At 41.4% G+C, this 22,736-nt stretch overlaps 1 protein-coding gene across 1 annotated transcript; it reads left to right on the forward strand.

The window, feature by feature from the left end:
- The first annotated feature begins 6,836 nt into the window (after positions 1-6,836).
- On the forward strand, positions 6,837-15,083 carry LOC125075516. The gene is made up of 2 exons (XM_047687231.1): positions 6,837-8,321; positions 15,009-15,083. The coding sequence occupies exons 1-2, from the start codon at positions 6,837-6,839 to the stop codon at positions 15,081-15,083; spliced, it is 1,560 nt and encodes a 519-aa protein (XP_047543187.1).
- The last annotated feature ends 7,653 nt before the right edge of the window (positions 15,084-22,736 follow it).

Raw genomic sequence — 22,736 nt, forward strand, 5'->3', positions numbered from 1 at the left:
TTTGGTTTCTAGTATTTGAGATTATTTTCTTAAATGAATTAATAACTGTAAAAATAGCAAAATTGATGAGAATTTAGCAATTTTAAGAGTTCTGGCTCAGTTAATGTTTTCAAATAATAACAAGAAACCAACTGTACAAAGTTCGAATTCATTTTGGTTTCTAGTATATTAGATAATTTTTTTTAAACGAAATAATAACTCTAAAAATTAGCATATTCGATGAGAACTAAGCAATTTTAAGAGATCAGGCTCAGTTAATGTAATCAAATGACAACTCGCAACCATCTGTACGGAATCATTATGGTTTCTAGTATTTGAGATTATTTTTTTCAATGAATTAATATATGTTAAAATAGCAAAATTGATGAGAAGTTGGCAAATTTTAGAGATCTGGCTCAGTTAATGTTATCAAATGATAACTAGCAACCATCTGTACAAAGTTCGAATTCATTTTGGTTTTTAGTATTTGAGATTATGTTTTTAAATGAATTAACAACTGTAAAAAATAGCAAAATTGATGAGAAGTTGGCAAATTTTAGAGATCCGGCTCATTTTATGTTTTCGAATAATAACTAGAAACCAACTGTACAAAGTTCGAATTCATTTTGGTTTCTAGTATATAAGATAATTTTTTTTAAATGAAATAATTACTCTAAAAATTAGCATATTCGATGAGAACTAAGCAATTTTAAGAGATCAGGCTCAGTTAATGTAATCAAATAATAACAATCAACCATCTGTACAAAGTTCGAAATCGTTATGGTTTCTAGTATTTGAGATTATTTTTTTCAATGAATTAATAATTGTAAAAAATAGCAAAATTGATGAGAAGTTGGTAAATTTTAGAGATCTGGCTCAGTTAATGTTATCAAATAATAACAATAAACCATCTGTACAAAGTTCGAAATCATTATAGTTTCTAGTATTTGAGATTATTTTTTTCAATGAATTAATAATTGTAAAAAATAGCAAAATTGATGAGAAGTTGGCAAATTTTAGAGATCTGGCTCAGTTAATGTTATCAAATGATAACTAGCAACCATCTGTACAAAGTTCGAATTCATTTTGGTTTTTAGTATTTGAGATTATGTTTTTAAATGAATTAACAACTGTAAAAAATAGCAAAATTGATGAGAAGTTAGCAAATTTTAGAGATCTGGCTCAGTTAATGTTATCAAATAATAACAATCAACCATCTGTACAAAGTTCGAATTCATTTTGGTTTCTAGTTTCTTAAATATATTTTTTAAATTAATTAATAACTGTAAAAAATAGCAAAATTGTTGAGAAATTAGCAAATTTTAGAGATCTGGCTCAGTTAATGTTATCAAATAATAACAATCAACCATCTGTACAAAGTTCGAAATCATTATGGTTTCTAGTATTTGAGATTATTTTTTTCAATGAATTAATAATTGTAAAAAATAGCAAAATTGATGAGAAGTTGGCAAATTTTAGAGATCTGGCTCAGTTAATGTTATCAAATGATAACTAGCAACCATCTGTACAAAGTTCGAATTCATTTTGGTTTTTAGTATTTGAGATTATGTTTTTAAATGAATTAACAACTGTAAAAAATAGCAAAATTGATGAGAAGTTGGCAAATTTTAGAGATCCGGCTCATTTTATGTTTTCGAATAATAACTAGAAACCAACTGTACAAAGTTCGAATTCATTTTGGTTTCTAGTATATAAGATAATTTTTTTTAAATGAAATAATTACTCTAAAAATTAGCATATTCGATGAGAACTAAGCAATTTTAAGAGATCAGGCTCAGTTAATGTAATCAAATAATAACAATCAACCATCTGTACAAAGTTCGAAATCGTTATGGTTTCTAGTATTTGAGATTATTTTTTTCAATGAATTAATAATTGTAAAAAATAGCAAAATTGATGAGAAGTTGGTAAATTTTAGAGATCTGGCTCAGTTAATGTTATCAAATAATAACAATAAACCATCTGTACAAAGTTCGAAATCATTATAGTTTCTAGTATTTGAGATTATTTTTTTCAATGAATTAATAATTGTAAAAAATAGCAAAATTGATGAGAATTTAGCAATTTTAAGAGTTCTGGCTCAGTTAATGTTTTCAAATAATAACAAGAAACCAACTGTACAAAGTTCGAATTCATTTTGGTTTCTAGTATATTAGATAATTTTTTTTAAACGAAATAATAACTCTAAAAATTAGCATATTCGATGAGAACTAAGCAATTTTAAGAGATCAGGCTCAGTTAATGTAATCAAATGACAACTCGCAACCATCTGTACGGAATCATTATGGTTTCTAGTATTTGAGATTATTTTTTTCAATGAATTAATATATGTTAAAATAGCAAAATTGATGAGAAGTTGGCAAATTTTAGAGATCTGGCTCAGTTAATGTTATCAAATGATAAATAGCAACCATCTGTACAAAGTTCGAATTCATTTTGGTTTTTAGTATTTGAGATTATGTTTTTAAATGAATTAACAACTGTAAAAAATAGCAAAATTGATGAGAAGTTGGCAAATTTTAGAGATCCGGCTCATTTTATGTTTTCGAATAATAACTAGAAACCAACTGTACAAAGTTCGAATTCATTTTGGTTTCTAGTATATAAGATAATTTTTTTTAAATGAAATAATTACTCTAAAAATTAGCATATTCGATGAGAACTAAGCAATTTTAAGAGATCAGGCTCAGTTAATGTAATCAAATAATAACAATCAACCATCTGTACAAAGTTCGAAATCGTTATGGTTTCTAGTATTTGAGATTATTTTTTTCAATGAATTAATAATTGTAAAAAATAGCAAAATTGATGAGAAGTTGCCAAATTTTAGAGATCCGGCTCATTTAATGTTTTCGAATAATAACTAGAAACCAACTGTACAAAGTTCGAATTCATTTTGGTTTCTAGTATTTGAGATTATTTTCTTAAATGAATTAATAACTGTAAAAATAGCAAAATTGATGAGAATTTAGCAATTTTAAGAGTTCTGGCTCAGTTAATGTTTTCAAATAATAACAAGAAACCAACTGTACAAAGTTCGAATTCATTTTGGTTTCTAGTATATTAGATAATTTTTTTTAAACGAAATAATAACTCTAAAAATTAGCATATTCGATGAGAACTAAGCAATTTTAAGAGATCAGGCTCAGTTAATGTAATCAAATGACAACTCGCAACCATCTGTACGGAATCATTATGGTTTCTAGTATTTGAGATTATTTTTTTCAATGAATTAATATATGTTAAAATAGCAAAATTGATGAGAAGTTGGCAAATTTTAGAGATCTGGCTCAGTTAATGTTTTCAAAAAATAACTAGAAACCATCTGTACAAAGTTCGAAATCATTTTGGTTTCTAGTTTCTTAAATATATTTTTTAAATTAATTAATAACTGTAAAAAATAGCAAAATTGTTGAGAAATTGGCAAATTTTAGAGATCTGGCTCAGTTAATGTTTTCAAAAAATAAATAGAAACCATCTGTACAAAGTTTGAAATCATTTTGGTTTCTGGTATTTGAGATTATTTTCTTAAATAAATTAATAACTGTGAAAATAGCAAAATTGATGAAAATTTAGCAATTTTAAGAGTTCTGGCTCAGTTAATGTTTTCATATAATAATAAGAAACCAACTGTACAAAGTTTGAATTCGTTTTGGTTTCTAGTATTTTAGATAATTTTTTTTTTAAATGAAATAATAACTCAAAAAATTAGCATATTCGATGAGAACTTAGCAATTTTAAGAGATCTGGCTCAGTTAATGTTTTCAAATGATAAGTAGCAACCATCTGTACAAAGTTCGAAATCATTATGGTTTCTAGTATTTGAGATTATTTTTTTCGATGAATTAATAATTGTAAAAAATAGCAAAATTGATGAGAAAATGGTAAATTTTAGAGATCTGGCTGAGTTAATGTTATCAAATAATAACAATAAACCATGTGTACAAAGTTCGAAATCATTATGGTTTCTAGTATTTGAGATTATTTTTTTCAATGAATTAATATATGTAAAAATAGCAAAATTGATGAGAAGTTGGCAAATTTTAGAGATCTGGCTCAGTTAATGTTATCGAATGATAACTAGCAACCGTCTGTACAAATTTCGAAATCATTATGGTTTCTAGTATTTGAGATTATTTTTTTCAATGAATTAATAACTGTAAAAAATAGCAAAATTGTTGAGAAGTTAGCAATTTTGAGAGATCTGGCTCAGATAATGTTTTTAAATGATAACAAGCAACCATCTGTACAAAGTTCGAAATCATTTTGGTTTCTAGTATTTTAGATATTTTTTTTTTAATAAAATAATAACTCTAAAAATTAGCATATTCGATGAGAACTAAGCAATTTTAAGAGATCAGGCTCAGTTAATGTAATCAAATCATAACTCGCAACCATCTGTACAAAGTTCGAAATCATTATGGTTTCTAGTATTTGAGATTATATTTTTCGATGAATTAATAATTGTAAAAAATAGCAAAATTGATGAGAAGTTGGCAAATTTTAGAGATCTGGCTCAGTTAATGTTGTCAAATAATAACAATTAACCATCTGTACAAAGTTCGAAATCATTATGGTTTCTAGTATTTGAGATTATTTTTTCAATGAATTAATAATTGTAAAAAATAGCAAAATTGATGAGAAGTTGGTAAATTTTAGAGATCTGGCTCAGTTAATGTTATCTGTACAAAGTTCGAAATCATTATGGTTTCTAGTATTTGAGATTATTTTTTCAATGAATTAATATATGTAAAAATAGCAAAATTGATGAAAAATTAGCAATTTTAAGAGTTCTGGCTCAGTTAATGTTTTCATATAATAACTAGAAACCAACTGTACAAAGTTCGAAATCATTATGGTTTCTAGTATTTGAGATTATTTTTTTCGATGAATTAATATTTGTAAAAAATAGCAAAATTGATGAGAAGTTGGCAAATTTTAGAGATCTGGCTCAGTTAATGTTGTCAAATAATAACAATCAACCATCTGTACAAAGATCGAATTCATTTTGGTGTCTAGTTTCTTAAATATTTTTTTTAAATTAATTAATAACTGTAAAAAATAACAAAATTGTTGAGAAGTTAGCAAATTTTAGAGATCTGGCTCAGTTAATGTTATCAAATAATAACAATCAACCATCTGTACAAAGTTCGAAATCATTATGGTTTTTAGTATTTGAGATTATGTTTTTAAATGAATTAACAACTGTAAAAAATAGCAAAATTGATGAGAATTTAGCAATTTTAAGAGTTCTGGCTCAGTTAATGTTTTCATATAATAATAAGAAACCAACTGTACAAAGTTCGAATTCGTTTTGGTTTCTAGTATTTTAGATAATTTTTTTTTTAAATGAAATAATAACTCAAAAAATTAGCATATTCGATGAGAACTTAGCAATTTTAAGAGATCTGGCTCAGTTAATGTTTTCAAATGATAAGTAGCAACCATCTGTACAAAGTTCGAAATCATTATGGTTTCTAGTATTTGAGATTATTTTTTTCGATGAATTAATAATTGTAAAAAATAGCAAAATTGATGAGAAAATGGTAAATTTTAGAGATCTGGCTGAGTTAATGTTATCAAATAATAACAATAAACCATCTGTACAAAGTTCGAAATCATTATGGTTTCTAGTATTTGAGATTATTTTTTTCAATGAATTAATATATGTAAAAATAGCAAAATTGATGAGAAGTTGGCAAATTTTAGAGATCTGGCTCAGTTAATGTTTTCGAATGATAACTAGCAACCATCTGTACAAAGTTCGAAATCATTATGGTTTCTAGTATTTGAGATTATTTTCTTAAATGAATTAATAACTGTAAAAATGCGGAGACCTCTCGCTGCCGAGCATCGTCAACGAAATGCTCGGTAGCGAGACGTGTTGGTCGGAGATGCGCTCCTTCTGCGAAAACGTGATGTCGCAGAAGGAAGCCGCGGAGCGGGAGCGGGAAGAGGATGCCGCTGCAGACCCGCTCCGCCGAAGACGACCGGGGGGGAGGAAGAAGCGCTACGCGCACCTTCTCCCCCGCCTCAATAGGCGTCGCAGGGACTAGGGGGGGTCTCAGTACCCCGAGAACCTCTTCTAGGTGTTGGAGGCCCGCATAGGCGGGCCGACCGTCAGGGCGTCACGGTAGCATGCGCAAGCGATCCTGTGGCGCCCGCCGAAAGACGGAGAGGGTACCGCTGCGTTTTTTTTTTTTTTTTAGTGGGTAAACCCGGCGTACCTGGGCGCACTCGTCCATGCGTGCGCACGCGTCCAGGGCTCCGGGGAGTCCCACACACTCCCCCACCTTCCATCACGTGGGGGAAGCGCGTAACGCGTTTTTCCAGCGAGAAAAAAAAAAAAAGGGTTAGGTTAGGTTAGGTTGGAAGTACATCGAAGTACATTTTTCAAAATTTTTTCTCCATTTCTTGTCGTAAAAATCTGAAAAAAATACCTCATTCAGTTCTCACTATTAAAATTATTATTCCACTTTTAACTTACTTATATCTCCCGTTTTTGTCTGTTTTTAAGCTATTTTTAAGTTTTTCGTTTATATCTTTTTTATTATTGTTTCGATCTTTTTTCCGTGTTCGGCGCGATTGTGGGGCCCTCTGCTCTGCATCCGTTGACATTTCAATCTCCCGGATCGGCCTATCCGTTCGAGAGTTATCGGTCGAAAACCGAAAAATTGTGAGTAATATCTATATAGAACAGGGAGGGTCAAAATTAAGAAAAAAATTTTTATTGTTAATTCTGTAAGCCTAGGCTCTGGGGATCATAAATGATGCCTTAGAGCCACCCTCAGCCACGTACTTCCTGAGGGAAGCTGCCTTTTAGCTGCTTTTGCAATATGGATACGGATATGGAGACAGCGTCGGATGCCTCGGTCCGGTTCGTCGAATCCGACTCAGGCTCCGACACGGCGGGACCTGCTGCCGACCGCCGCGGCAAGCCTAAGAAAAGTGGGCTCAGTCGAGCAAGAATAGAGCTCAAAGCCAAAGAAGATGAGGAGAGAGAGCTCGCTTTCGAGCGGACCCTCAGAAGCAGGGCGTTCAAAAAAACGCCTGTGGTCGTTCCCGAGCTTGAAGAAGCTGCTTCGTTAGCCAAGGTGGATCCGGCCCTCCAGAGCAACGAGGAGCTCCGCGCGGAGGCTGGCCGCAGTGCACGCGAGATTAGAGAGGTCGCGCTGAAGTCCTCCAACCTCAAAGGAGACTTCATCAAGAGGCTGAAGGACGCAGCGGCCTCTCTGGAAGGCGTCGTCGAAGCTCTGGCGTCCCGGACGGAGGCCGACGAAGCCCGTAACCTCCGTGCGGATAACAGTCGTATGCGCAGGGAGATTGACTCCCTCAAGGCGGAGCTAAAGGCCCACCGCCGTGAGTACGCGGAGATGCGTACCACGGTGGCAGCGGCGACCGAGGCGGCCAACACCCCGCGAGGCGCTCCTTCGATGGAGGAGCTCAAGGACTTCATCGTTACGTCGATCGGCGCGGCGATGAAGGACCAATTGGCGGGCCTGGAGGAGCGCCTCCCGGCGAGGATGCAGCGACCTCCCTCCGCGGCAGATAAAACGCAGATGTCGCAGGGTCCACCGCCGTCTATCTCGACGGCCCGCCAGGACGGGGGTGTTGGAGCCCCAGCCAAGCCTAGGAAGGCGGCTGCTCTGGCTGCTCAGACCAAGCCCACCGCTTGCCTACCGAGCGCACCGGCACCGGCGACGTCCCAAACACCACCGAACCAGGAGACGTCCTGGTCCACGGTGGTGAAGAAGGGCAGGAAGGGGAGCAAGACCACCTCTTCCGACGCTAAGACGCTGCCGAAAACGCCCCAGCCAGCCAAATCGAAGCTGGCCACCCCTCGCTCGGCTGCAATCGTTCTCACGTTGCAGCCGGAAGCAGTAGGAAAGGGCGTCAACTACGCGCAGGTCCTGGAGAGAGCGGAGCAAAGTGTCAAGCTCCAGGACCTAGGAATCAGCGGTGGGCTGAAGGTGCGACGCACGGCGACCGGAGCCAGGGCTCTCGAGCTGCCGAAAGCCCAAGCGGAGCAGGCCGATAGGTTGGCGGCGAAGCTCCGCACAGTTCTCGACGGGGTCGCTGACGTAGTGCGCCCGGTCAAGAAGGCCGACCTGAAGGTGACGGGGCTCGACGACTCCGTCACCTTGGAGAAACTGGCCGCGGCGATCGCGCACGCCGGTGACTGCTCCTCCGAGGCGGTGAAGTGCGGAGTGATGCAGCGCGGACCCGGCTATATGGGGATGGTCCGCGTCACCTGCCCCCTCACGGCAGCGAAGAAGCTGGCCGCTGCCGGTCGCCTCCTCGTCGGGTGGAGCTCGGCCAAGGTGGCCGTCGTGGAGCAGCGCCCTATGCGCTGCTACAAGTGTATGGGCCTTGGCCATACACGGGCGCTCTGCCCGTCGAAGGCGGAGAGGGGAGGCCTGTGCTACCGCTGTGGCTCGGACGGCCACAAGTCAGCGGAATGCACGGCCAAGATGCGCTGCGCGGTCTGCGCAGAGGCCGGCAAGCCTTCGGGGCACCTGATGGGGGCCAGGGATTGCAACCCCCCCATCACGAAGGGTAAAGCGGTCCAAGGAACCAGGACCGCCCCGCGCGAGGAAAGCCGCCAGGCTACGGAGGAAGCTCAGAAGAATCAAGTATGCCAGCACACCTGAGCTTCCTACAATCGAACGTGAACCACTCCGCCGGAGCGCAGGACCTTCTGCTGCAGTCCATGGCGGAGTGGCAGGTAGACCTGGCGGTGGCCTGCGAGCCCTACTTCGTCCCTCCCCTACCTCACTGGCTGGGGGACTCGGACGACACCGTGGCGGTTCTCACGAGGAGCGGAACGGGCCCCCCCCTCTCACTCATCGAGAGGGGCTCGGGCTACGTAGTGGTGGGGTGGGGGGAGTACGTCGTCGTCGGTACGTACTTCTCTCCTAATCGCAGCCTGGCTGAGTTCGAGACTTACCTCGGCTTAGTCAGAGCTGCGGTGGCCAGGCAGTCGCCGAAACCGATACTGGTTCTCGGCGACTTAAACGCAAAGTCGCGTGCCTGGGGCAACCCCGCCACGAATCCGCGAGGGAGGGCCGTCCAGGTGTGGGCCCTGCTCTCCGACCTGTCCCTTCTAAACAGGGGGCAGGTTCACACCTGCGTGCGACATCAGGGGGGTTCCGTGGTGGACGTTTCGTTCGCCACCCCTGTCGTTGCACGCAGAGTGGTCGACTGGAGAGTGGAGGAGGAGGTGGAGACTCTATCGGATCACCGGTACATCCGATTCGAGATCTCCACCTCTAGCAGGCCGGCGGAACCCCAGAGGGTGCCGACTACGCTGCCGAGGTGGTCTATCGGCCAGGTCGATCGAGAGCTGGTCAAGGAGGCCGCCATCGTGCAGCGGTGGGGTTCCGCGGGGAGGACGGAGGGCGCCAGCGCAGAGGAGCTGGCGGGCCGCATGCGCAGTTCGCTCAAGGAGGTCTGCGATGCGGCCATGCCTCGGACCCGGCGCAGGGTTCCGCGCCGGCACGTCTATTGGTGGTCGCCCGAAATCGCCGACCTTCGGGCGACGTGCTGCCGGGCGCGGAGGGCCTACGTCCGCTGTCGAAGGCGCAACGGCCTCGACACGGACCTGGAGGGACAGATGCTGGACGCTTATCGCCAGTTGAAAAAAGATCTGCAGCTGGCGATAAGCATGGCCAAGGAGAAGGCCAGGGAGGAGCTTCTGGCGGGTCTCAATCGAGACCCGTGGGGGCGCCCGTACCGCGGCGTACGCGGAAAATTCCGCACCCAAGGCGCCCCCGTCACTGAGACGCTGCCGCCGGAACTCCTCCTGCGCCTGGTCGGGGAACTCTTTCCCCATCCAGGCGTGCATGTCCCTCCGCAGATGGCCCCCCGCTCCGTGATCGAAGACGCAGTGGCTCCACCACTGATCACGGAGTGGGAGATGGAGATGGCCCTCGGCCACTTGAGGGCCAAGAACACGGCGCCGGGTCCGGACGGGGTTCCAGGGCGTGTTCTGTGCGACGCCCTGGAATTCCTGGGTGCAAGGCTTCGGGAGCTGTGCAGCGGGCAGTTTCCGAAGCCTTGGAAGGAAGGAAAGTTGGTCCTGTTGCCGAAGGAAGGTCGGCCGATGGATTCCCCTTCGGCATACAGGCCAATAGTGCTGCTGAACGAGACGGGCAAACTTTTCGAGAAGGTTCTCGCAGCCCGTCTCGTTCAGCACCTCGAGGAGGTCGGTCCGGGTCTCTCAGAGGCTCAGTACGGGTTCAGGGCGGGCCGGTCGACGGTCGACGCCCTGGACGCCCTGAAGACTCGGACGACGGAAGCGGTGGCCCGGGGGCAAGTCGTCCTGGCGGTGTCGCTCGACGTGGCGAACGCCTTCAACAGTCTCCCTTTCGAGACGATACGGGAGGCACTCCGATACCATGGGGTGCCGACCTATCTCAGGAGGCTGCTGGAGGCGTACCTCCAGGACAGCGAGGTCCTCTGGGCGGGGGTCGATGGGAGGCTGGTCCGGCGTCGGGTAGGCTGCGGCGTTCCACAGGGGTCGGTTCTCGGCCCAATCCTGTGGAACGTCGGTTTCGACTGGCTCCTGCGAGCTCCCGTCCTTCCCGGGATGGGGGTGTTGTGCTACGCTGACGACACCCTCGTCACGGCGACTGGGCGGGACTTTCGGGAGGCGGCACGCCTCGCCGAGGTCGGAACGGCTCTCACCGTGGACCGTATGGGAATGCTGGGCTTGAGGGTCTCCATATCCAAAACGGAGGCCCTCCTGTTCCACGGTCCACGGCAAGGACCCCCACGAGGGGCGAGTATCACCGTCCGAGGGACGGTGATCAAGGTGCAGGCCCAGATGAAGTATCTGGGCCTCATCCTGGACGGTCGATGGAGCTTCGGGCAGCATTTTGTCCATCTCGGCCCGAGGCTCATCAACGCCGCCGCCGCTCTCGGCCGCCTCCTTCCGAATGTGGGGGGGCCGGGATCGCTATGCCGGCGTCTATATTCCGGCGTAGTGAGGTCGATGGCGCTGTACGGTGCCCCGATCTGGGTCGACGCCCTCACCGCTGACAACCGGGCCCTGCTGCGTAAGCCGCAGAGGGTCATAGCGGTGAGAGGCATCAGAGGGTACCGTACGGTGTCGTGGGCTGCGGCGACACTTCTCGCGGGTGATCCGCCATGGGAGCTCCAGGCGGAGGTGCTCGCAGAAGTGTACCGGTTCCGGGTCGAGGCGAGGAACCGCGGCGACCGTCCAGGGTCGGCGGAGGTCGGGCGGATCAGGGCTCTAGCCCAGCGAGCCCTGATCGCCCGATGGCAGGAGGATCTGGGGTCACCCACGGCGGGCCTGGCGACAGTGGAGGCGATCCGGCCCCACTTGAGTCGCTGGGTCGAGAGGAAGAAGGGCACACTCACCTTCAGGATGACGCAGGTACTTACCGGGCACGGATGCTTCGGTAAGTACCTGCACGGGATAGCGCGGCGGGAGGTGTCACCCTCCTGCCACGAGTGTGGTGCGCCAGTCGACACGGCGCACCACACCCTGAGTGAGTGTGCTGCGTGGGGGCCCCAGAGGCACACCCTTGCGGCGACTATGGGCGGAGACCTCTCGCTGCCGAGCATCGTCAACGAAATGCTCGGTAGTGAGACGTGTTGGTCGGAGATGCGCTCCTTCTGCGAAAGCGTGATGTCGCAGAAGGAAGCCGCGGAGCGGGAGCCGGAAGAGGATGCCGCTGCAGACCGGGGAGGAGGAAGAAGCGCTACGCGCACCTTCTCCCCCCGCCTCAATAGGCGTCGCAGGGACTAGGGGGGGTCTCAGTACCCCGAGAACCCCCTCTAGGTGTTGGAGGCCCGCATAGGCGGGCCGACCGTCAGGGCGTCACGGTAGCATGCGCAAGCGATCCCGTGGCGCCCGCCGAAAGACGGAGAGGGTACCGCTGGTTTTTTAGTGGGTAAACCCGGCGTACCTGGGCGCACTCGGCGTCCAGGGCTCCGGGGAGTCCCACACACCCCCCCACCTTCCATCACGTGGGGGAAGCGCGTAACGCGTTTTTCCAGCGAGAAAAAAAAAAAAAAAAAAAAAAAACAAACAAAAAAGGTTGGGGTGGGGTACATGTCAGTCGCCTCCTCGTGGCGTACCCTGGGCAACGGGGCCGGCTCGAGTTTACTCGCCGGCCACGGCTAAGACTGACGCGGCGGTTAGGCCACGGGTCGCTCCCGGCCCTTCTCTGATCACCAGAGTGGACTGTGTGCGCGGCCTCGTAGCAAATGAGGGTGTGGTACATTTGTAAATATCTAGTCGTAGTTGTTATACATATTTCATGTTTATTTTGTTATTTGTTAATTAGGTGTATATAAATTTGTAAATTTCTTTTGTTGTTTTGAGGAAGAAAACCTCGATAAAAAATCACCCCGAATCCCAAGTGGCCTCGCAGCGCGATGGGATGCATGGCCGAAGGGTATTTCGGTCCCGACTGCGTTTCCTTTCCTACCCTTCCACATCCTTATTCCTTCCTCCACCTATCCTTCCTTCTTCCTGCCGGCAGCCCCGGCATATTTTTTTAAAATGAATGCAACTAAAGGTAAAACTACCCCAGGAGGGTGCCAATCCCTCTCCGATCCGCTTCACGGATCGGGCTGTCCCACTTCGAATTCTGGGGGGGACAAAGATGCATTTTCGATTTTTCACGACGACCATACCGCGAACATAACGGACACAGGCACGATGACAGGACAAGTTTGACATTTGGACGAAAGGCGGGCGCATTTATGTTAGACGTACCTTTGATGCCCCAGTGCACCGAGTACTAGGAGAGGGTGACATCAAAAAAATTTTTGGAGACAACTAAATTTGAATTTTAAGAGTTTCTTTATTCTAAGTTATTTTTATTATAGTTACTTTGTTGTTTACTTCATAACTCTGTATCGATACTCTAATGAAAAGTTTTTATTGCTATATTACTGTAAATTATTATATTTAATTATTTTTAAGTCTAGTAATGATATGATGAAATACATTTTACCTTTTGTAATTTTAAATATTTATAGCAATTTGCATTATTATATTTTTATTACAAAAAGTGGTGTGACATTCAAAAACTCCCATGTGATATACATTGAAATAAATTATTTTAACGTATCTTTAAAGCCATCCAATTACGTTCTTCTAATAATTTTAAAATCTTTAATATTAGGAACTTTATATGTAAGTATATGTGCATATACGAGAACAATCACGTATACATCATGCATATATGTGTGTAAGCGTAATTTTATAAGCATATATGTGTGTTTTCAATGGTACTTATCTTCCAATGCGTTTACTGTTATAGTACACTATAAATGGGATGCTTAAAAAATATTAAAATTGGATTTTTAAACCCTGGTTCACTTAGTACACACCACTGTTGCAAGTCACACGCAGGAACAGATATTTAATGAGTGGATCCGAACTTTCCAAATGAATTGTAAGAAAACACAATCAAATGTATTAAACAGTTTTTATTTTAAATGTCACAGACACAATTTACACGGGACACACTCTAATTCGCTGACGCCTCCGATCGAATGACGTTTTTATCCGTCAAAAAAAATCATTGACAGCTCGCCGCCGTTTATCGTTCAAATAACTAAACGCTAACAGACGGCCATTCTGCTATTGGAATGTCCCCATTCCCAAATAATGCTCGGCCATTCGAATTAGAGTATGACCACATACGACAAATTTTAGAGTACATGTATATATTATATAATAAGTTTTAAGATAAGGGATTTAATTAAATAAATTTATGTAGAAGTTCTATAGAATGAAAAGTAAAATAAAAATCAAAAGTAAATATTACAGTAAATACCTAGTACACCGCAGTTAAGTTTTTACACATTTATTTAAATGATAATCATAGAATATAGTTAATTTCTAAGTCTATCAAATGGTTACGCTTACACATTTATTCAAATAACAATCATAATAGGTGGGTTGATAATTTCAAGTTTTGATCAAACATTAAGAAACATTTAAGATGATACAATTACTTAATTAACCAATAGTTATTCCGTTACTGTCAGAAACACTAATAACACACTTCACTGGTTAATAACTACACTAGTAAATTAGCTATCACTTCATTCTTATTTGGACGTACATTGTATCAAGCTTATTGGACTTGAACTACCGTTTGCCGCCCTCGGGACACGGCCTGCTCATTAACAACACATAGTCGAAGTAAGCTACCGTTTGTCACCATCGGAACACGGCCTGCTCATACGTCACATAACGAAGCTACCGTTTGTCACCATCGGAACACGGCCTGCTCATACGTCACATAATGAAGCTACCGTTTGCCGCCATCGGGACACGGCCTGCTATTTGATTTTACTCGTCATTTCATAGGATTGTCTCTTTTTAGTCGCTTGCCCTGATCGATTCAGACATCAGACCTAAACTGTAAATGGTAAGGAAAGGATATTATGGGATAGGTTAATCTAATCACTGTTAGTCTCGCCACTACTGTCATTACTCCCGCTTATTGAAGGAGAAACTTGGAAAGTTACCCACGGCTTTAATTGATCAGCAGGATATATATTTTTGTACTTTTTGCCAGTATGACCTTCGATACTAAAAATTTCGTATCTATCATTATCTAAAACAGTTGTTACTCTAAAAGGGCCTTTAAACTTTAGTGCCAATTTCTTACTTTTACCCTTTTCCGGATTGTAGTTAGGGATCATAACTAAGTCACCACATTTAAAGAGTTTTGTAGGTGCCCTAGTTTTATCAAATGTCATTTTCATTTTCTTTTGATTTTCTATTATATTTTCCGCTACCTTTTCTCTGACTTTTTCCCTATTTTCTCCGGTTTCCAATTCATGTACATCCTCTAAAACCCCCTTTAAAATATTTTCAGCAGGATTATTTGTCCGTTTACCAAAAACTACTTCTGCTGGAGATTTCCCGATACCTTTATTTAAAGTATTATTAAAACTCCATTGTAATTTATGAATATTAATGTCCCAATCCCTTTCATGAAGTCCGTGGTTCATAGCGGCCAAGGAGTTTAGAATGGATCGATTATAGCGCTCAACTTGTCCGTTTGCCCGCGGAGTCGCTACAGCGTTAAGGACATGTTTTATACCCCTAGATGTTATAAAATCTTTAAATTCCCGTGAAGTAAAGCTTGTGCCTTGATCAGATATAAGTACATTCGGACAACCAAAATTAGCGAAGATTTCCTCAAGAATCTTTATTGATGTTTTAGATTTTGTGTTCCGGACAGCCCTAATAAATATATATTTGCTAAACCCGTCTACGGCAGCTAAAATGTATGTATTTCCGCGTTTACTTTTTATAAATGGGCCTAGATGGTCTATATGTATATTATGGAAGATACAAGGAGTCTTGGGTATTGGATTTAAGAACCCGGTCTTTTTACCTGTCACCTCTTTATTATAAGCGCAGCTAATACATGCCGACACATACTTTTTAATAAACCTTTTCATTTTGGGAAACCAATAGTCCGAGCCTATCTTCTCCAGAGTTTTATCGAAACCAAAATGCCCTGCCTCATCATGGTTTAACTGACAAATACGCCAACGAGCCCCATTTGGTACTACCCACTTTAAACCACGCCCGACTTTTCGATATATTCTACCGTTACGCAAAACATAATTGTTTCGGATATCTTTAAAATCACACTCTTTAGTGTCAAGAATATCCTTTATATGTTTCAAGTGGGGATCGGTCATTTGTACAGTGTGGAGCTAATCCTCAGTGGATATTTGTGAAACCTCTAACTCTTCGGCATCATCTGCTGGGGTTACTGGATTCCGACTCAATGTGCTGCATGTTATGCCCGGGTTTGTATTCTATCACGAAATCATACTCTTGTAACATTAGCCACCATCTAGCAACTTTAGGCAACAAATCCCGTTTTGTAAGGGTAGTTCGTAGCGCATTGCAGTCAGTGACCACCTTAAACCGAATCCCTATTAAATATACCCGAAACTTCTTAAGTGACATTACAACCGCCATGGTCTCCAGTTCGTGAGAATGCCACATTGCCTCTTCTCGAGTCGTTTGCCGGCTAAAGTACGCTACAGGGCGCAAAGCAGAATTTTGATCCGACCGCTGTAATAGAACGCCGCCGACACCAACTTTACTTGCATCACAATGTACTTCCGTGTCATATTCCGGGTTATATAACGCGAGAACGGGTCTGGATGTCAATTTAGATTTGATTTCCATAAAAGCTGCTTCCTGCTCGGAGCCCCATTGCCATAGTGTATCAGCCTTTGTTAATTTCGTGAGTGGTCTTGCTAGGGTTGCAAAGTTATAAACAAATCGGCGAAAGAAACTGGCAAGGCCAACAAATTGTCGTACTTGATGCACACTTGTTGGGATCGGAAATTCTGCTACAGCTTCGACCTTTTTACCACCTGGTCTAAGACCTGATACAGAGATTTCGTAGCCTAGGTAATCTATTTCCGACTGGAAGAAGGAGCACTTTTTTAGATTCAATGTAAGATTAGCTTGCGATAATAATTTTAGAATTTCCTCTAATTTTCCAAAAGCTTCTGAAAAGGTGCTACCGGTAGTCAATAGATCATCTAAGTATGGAATAGCTAAGTCGAACCGCTTATTACCTAGGGCTTTATTAATCATGTTTTGGAATACAGCTGGGGCATTAACCAGACCAAAGGGCATTCTTGTGTACTCGTAATGCCCATCCGGAGTTACGAAAGCAGTGAGATGTCGTGATGATTCAGCAACAGGGATTTGGTAATAACCTGAAGCTAAATCTAAACTAGTAAGCAGGGATTTGCCACTTAACCTATCGAGCTGATCATCGATGACTGGCATGGGATAACTATCCTTGACGGTCTTTTTATTGAGAGCTCTGTAGTCAAGACACAGCCTATACTCGCCGTTTTTCTTACGAACCAATACAATTGGGCTTGCATAGGGTGAGTTGGATTCCCTTACAATCCCATTTGCCATTAAATCTCCAATCATTGATCTGACAACGGCTCTCTCACTGAAAGGAAGTCTATACGGCTTGTATGTTACCGGAACGTCGTCATTTAAGCGTATCGTCATGTCTGTGATATTAGTCAATCCGAGTTCTCTCATATTAAACGCAAAGCAATTCCTATACCTGTTCAAAAGCTCTACTAGTTTATCCCTCTGCGCTGCATCTACATTTGGTCCTATATTTATCATTTCTAGAGTAATAGGCGCCTTGCTCTCCATGGGCTCATTTTGTAAAGGAACATTTAGATCTTCATTTAAAATTCTATTTACCTCAGCTACTACTTTTGATTTAAAATCTTCATTATTTGGTAGTAAAATGGCTCGGGATAAGAGGTTACCGCCCTTTACTGTAATGGGCGTAGTCGAAAAATTTAGGGCGAATACGCTTGCTCTCCCTTCATGAAACTGATATATACCCTGAAGTAAGCAGTATTCTGCACCTGAAATAAAAACTAGTTTTTAACGGATTTAATCGCGTATATTAATTATTTTAACATCCCGACGTTTCGAGCACTTTGCAGTGTTCGTGGTCACGGGCAGACTAAGGTGACATTTGTCTGTTTGAATTAAAAAGAAATATTATTTACAACTACCGCCAACGATTTCTTAATTGGTATCTTGAATAGCGTTCCGGTTGCACGCAGAAGGCACTAACTGTATCTTTAGGTCTTGCAGTCTGTTGGATTTGGGATTTTAAATTTTTAATAAGTGGATCCCAAGTGTTAGAAAGTCTCCAACCATCTTCTCTATTGAAGTTCGGATGTTTTTGAATTTCAATAGCCTCGCGTATCATTCTAGGAATGAATCTGTGTTCTCTAGCGAGGATCTGTGGTTTATCAAATCGAATAAAATGGTTAGGTTTATCCAGAGCATGTTCACAGACTGCAGACTTTGAAGAACGCCTATTTTTGACATCTCCTATATGTTCCTTGACCCTAGTACCGATACTTCTCTTTGTTTGGCCTATGTAAGATAAACCACACTCACATTCGAGTTTATATACTCCCGCAGTTTGTAAAGGGATATTACTCTTGATAGGTCTCAAGAACTGGCTCACTTTCTTATGAGGCTTGTAAATGGTTTTAATCGAAGCTCGCTTCAAGATATTGCCAATCCTGTCTGTAACTCCCTTCACATATGGTAGAAATGCAGGTTGTCGCTCAACTGTGGGTGGCTTGATACGGCTTCTGCGATGCTGGCGAGGCACGGGCAGCTTGTTCTGGTGGAGTGCAAGCTTGACCTGAAGTAGCTCGTCCTCTAGGTGTTCAGCATCGCAGAGATGGTGGGCTCTCTGAAACAAAGATTTGCCAACGGTAGCTAACTGACTAGGGTGGTGGTGCGAGTCACCATTGAGGTATTTATTAGTGTGTGTGGGTTTCCTATAAACTGTGTGACTTAATGTATTGTCAGGATTCCTGATAATAAGGATGTGAAGGAAAGCTAAAGAATTATTTGCCTCTAATTCCATAGTAAATTGAATGTTTTTATTTATTGAATTGAGATGTACTAAAAATGCAGATGTCAGATCACTAGGTAGTATTGTGAAAGTGTCATCTACGTACCGTTTATAAAACCTAGGTGTTATTGATCCGGAGCGAAGAGCCCTCTCCTCTAGGTCTTCCATGAATAAATCAGCGACCACGGGGGATACTGGGGAACCCATGGCTACTCCGTCAACTTGTACATAGAATTCATCATTCCACAATAAATAACCAGATGTGAGGCAGTGATGTAACAGCTCTGCATATTCAATAGGCATGTTGTGTGTCTGTAGCTTCCTCTTGACAATTTCGATGCAGTCTTGTATGGGTAAGGATGTAAACAATGACTGGACATCAAAACTAACCATTGTCTCGTTGTTGGTTAATTTAAGGTCTTTGATTTCACCAACAAACTGGTAAGAATCCTTGACATACGCCGTAGTGTGTCCTCGGAGGGGTGATAATATCCTTGCTATGTGTTGAGCCAATCTATATGTTGGTGTATCGATTTGGCTTACAATAGGACGCAGCGGAGCACCAGTTTTATGGATCTTAGGTAACCCATACAGTTTAGGTGGCTTTGCACATGTAGGCACGAGTGATTTTTTGTCCAGATTTAATTTTTCTTGATGTTTGGATATTAACGCGGATGTATTTTTAAGAATATTATTGGTAGGGTCTTTAGTTACTTTTTTATAAGTTTTTACATCCGATAAAATCGCGGAAATTTTCTGGTTATAATCACACGTATCCATCACAACGGTCGCGTTTCCCTTATCTGCTCGGAGGACTGTAATGTCTTTATTATTGCGTAAAACGAGCTGCCTTTCAACGAACAGATGTTAAAGATGATGGGCGGGCACGATCAACTTCTGCCTCCAAGCCATCTGGTGATTTACCTCGCAACACATATAAAAGTATACGATGTTACAATTGTAATGAGTTTGATCACACTGTTAAGGATCAGCGCGGGACGGGGGAGATGAGCGCCCCACCGCGGTCGACAGACGAGCTAGCTCATTAGCATTACCGGAGTCACCGTGTGTAGTATACATATGTACATCATTTTTGTAAACTCACAGTTGTGCCAATAAACAGTTATACAGTCCATTGTTGTTCATCATTTGGCCCAAGCAGAAACATATTTTTGGTCCAAAACGAGCCGGATGGGATCTGGAACGAGCCAACTTTGAGTTCTGGACACTGGGTGCGTTCTGGATGGAAGCAAGCATTGACCAGTACGGCGAGCAGCCCAGCAGGAGCGAGAATCTGTGAGGACGTTCCAACTTTTGTATTCCTTTAATCCCTAACATTCCTAGATTTTATCCATTATCCAAGTTTGCATTATAAATCAAACATTAGTAATTTCAATAGTTAAAATTAAGTCATTTCATTTATTAATATTCAGTCAGAAACTCGCATAGATCGATTTAAATTAACTAAATATAATTTACTACTTATAAAAAATATTTTATACACAACGTAATATTATTTACTTATTTAATCTTCCCATATTGATGCGTATTAAGTGCAGTTGAGACGATCCAAGCGATAAGGATCTTTTGTTCTATCGCCACCGAGCGGCGTTGTTTTTCTATATGAAGGTCATTAGAGTAATATTGTAAACAACTAGTGTTTATTGTCATACATTTAAAGTCCATTTTAGATAGTCATTTTCTCTTCATAACTTACATTACTTATTTATTCTTTGTAGAAGTACAAGATCGTAATTGTTGTAACTGATTAATTCAAAACTTATAGTTAAAATAAATTTAACAACCGCCTGCCATAATAGCCTTCATAATGTCCGAAAATATTAAAGATCTTATAAAGAAACGCGGCTCAGTTAAAGGCCGGCTAACAATGTTTATTAATTACGTAAATTCTTTGCCAGAATTATTATCAGCCGTGCAAGTTACTGAGCTAGAACTTAGAATAAAAAAAACGGAACAGCTTTTAAATCAATTTGATTTAATCCAGAGTAATATTGAATATTTAATTGACACCGATGATGATGTTCAACAGTTCAGTGAGAGGCAGGAAATTGAAGATCAGTTTTACATGATATTAGCCAAAGCAAAGCAAATACGTAATCGCAGCGCACGTAATCTAAATGCCGGGGATGATGATAACGATGATATTCGTTCGTGTATTTCAGGCAGTTCGTGATCTTCAGAAATGGTGAAACTGACGAAGACAAATAATGTTAAATTGCCAACGATCCAGCTTCCTAAATTCGGCGGTCGGTACGAGGACTGGCTTGAGTTTCGGGATACATTCGTTTCCCTAATACACGAGAACCAAGGAACAGTTGACATACAAAAGTTTCACTATTTGAGGGCTTCCCTGGAGGGAGGCGCTGCGCAGGTAATAAGATCGATTGGGTTTTCATCCTGTAATTACAAAATAGCGTGGGATTTGTTGTGCGATCGTTATAATAATGAAAGGTTACTAATTCAGAACCACGTACAATCTATGTTTGTTATTGAACCCTTGAAGCGTGAATCAGCGTTAGGTATACGCTCAATTATTGATATATTTTCAAAAAATCTAAGATCCTTACATACATTAGGTGAAAGTACAATGCATTGGGATACATTAATTATTTATTTAATGAATTCCAAATTAGATCCTAAAACGTCTCGAGATTGGGAAGAGCGTAAATCTACTTTAAATAAAATAACATTAAATGATTTTATGAGTTTTTTAAAAAATAAAGCTGACCTTCTTGAAACAATACATATAAACAACAACATAAACAAATACAAAAATAGGAATGATCAAATTAAGGGATTATTAAACACAAATATATACATACCAAAATGTCCTCTATGTAAAAACACACATAAGATATACAACTGTGAGACTTTTTTAAATCAATCTATCAGTGATAGGATCGAATCTGCCCGTAAGCTTAAGTTATGTAATAATTGTTTACGGCCAGGTCATCGTGTTCATAAATGCAAATCGGGCTCTTGTACTAAATGCTCACTAAAACACAATACACTATTACACAAAGAAATAGGTTCCTCACAACATGTTGAGCCGCCAGTCGACAAAGCCACCGCGCTCTCAGTCCAAATGACAGAGCCAGTATTGCTTTCGACTGCAGTGGTTTACATTCTAGGTAGCGATAATCAACGTCACGAAGCAAGAGCTGTTCTCGACTCAGGGAGCCAAGCATCCTTCATGACTCAAAGATTACTACATAAGTTGAACCTACATTGTCAAAAAACACAAATATCAGTAACAGGAATAAATAGTACCATTACGCAAGTAAATAAGCGATGCGACACAATCATATTTTCAAAGGTTTCGTCATTTCAAAGTAACATATCATTATTTGTTTTACCAAATATTACCAATTTATGTAACAACAGAGTAATCATTAAGGATTTACGCATTTCATCACAATACACATTGGCTGATCCACATTATTATAATCCTATTGACATAGATCTATTATTGGGAGCAGACATATTCTGGAATTTAATATTGTCAAATCAAATTCGTTTAGGTAAGAACTGTCCCGTATTGCAAGAAACCCAATTAGGTTACATCATTTCTGGTCCCACTAGTGGACTTAAACATAATATTTACAAAGAAAATACTGGTCTAATTACATGTAACTTTATAAAAAATGATTGTACAGATATTCAAGAACAATTAGCAAAATTTTGGTCACTTGAGGAAACACCCTATGCTTTTAAGCCTGCATATTCAATGGAAGAGAAGTTATGTGAAAAACATTTCGTAGACAACTTCACAAGAATGCCTGATGGTAGATTTTCGGTAGCTACTCCACTTAAAAAACCAGAAACTCTATTAGGAGATTCATATACTCGAGCCTTACATTGTTTTTTATCATTAGAACGTAGATTACAGAAACAACCAAAATTAAAAGAATTATATATAGATTTCATGACTGAGTACGAGCAATTAGGTCATATGTCAGTTGTTCCAAATTACCCTGTTTTAGATACAAATAATTTATATTTTCTACCACACCACGGAGTGTTACGCGAAAACAGCGCGACAACAAAATTGAGAGCTGTATTCAATGCAAGTGCGCCATCAACAACAGGTGTATCGTTGAATGATCTTCAGATGGTTGGTCCCACTATACAAAACGATTTATTCTCTATTCTTATTAGGTTTCGGCATTACTCTTACGTCATGACTGCGGACATTGAAAAAATGTACCGTCAAGTACTAATTCATCAAAATCAGAGACATTTACAAAATATAATTTGGAGAGATGA

Source organism: Vanessa atalanta, chromosome W (assembly GCF_905147765.1).
Source record: "Vanessa atalanta chromosome W, ilVanAtal1.2, whole genome shotgun sequence".
Lineage (NCBI taxonomy): Eukaryota > Metazoa > Arthropoda > Insecta > Lepidoptera > Nymphalidae > Vanessa > Vanessa atalanta.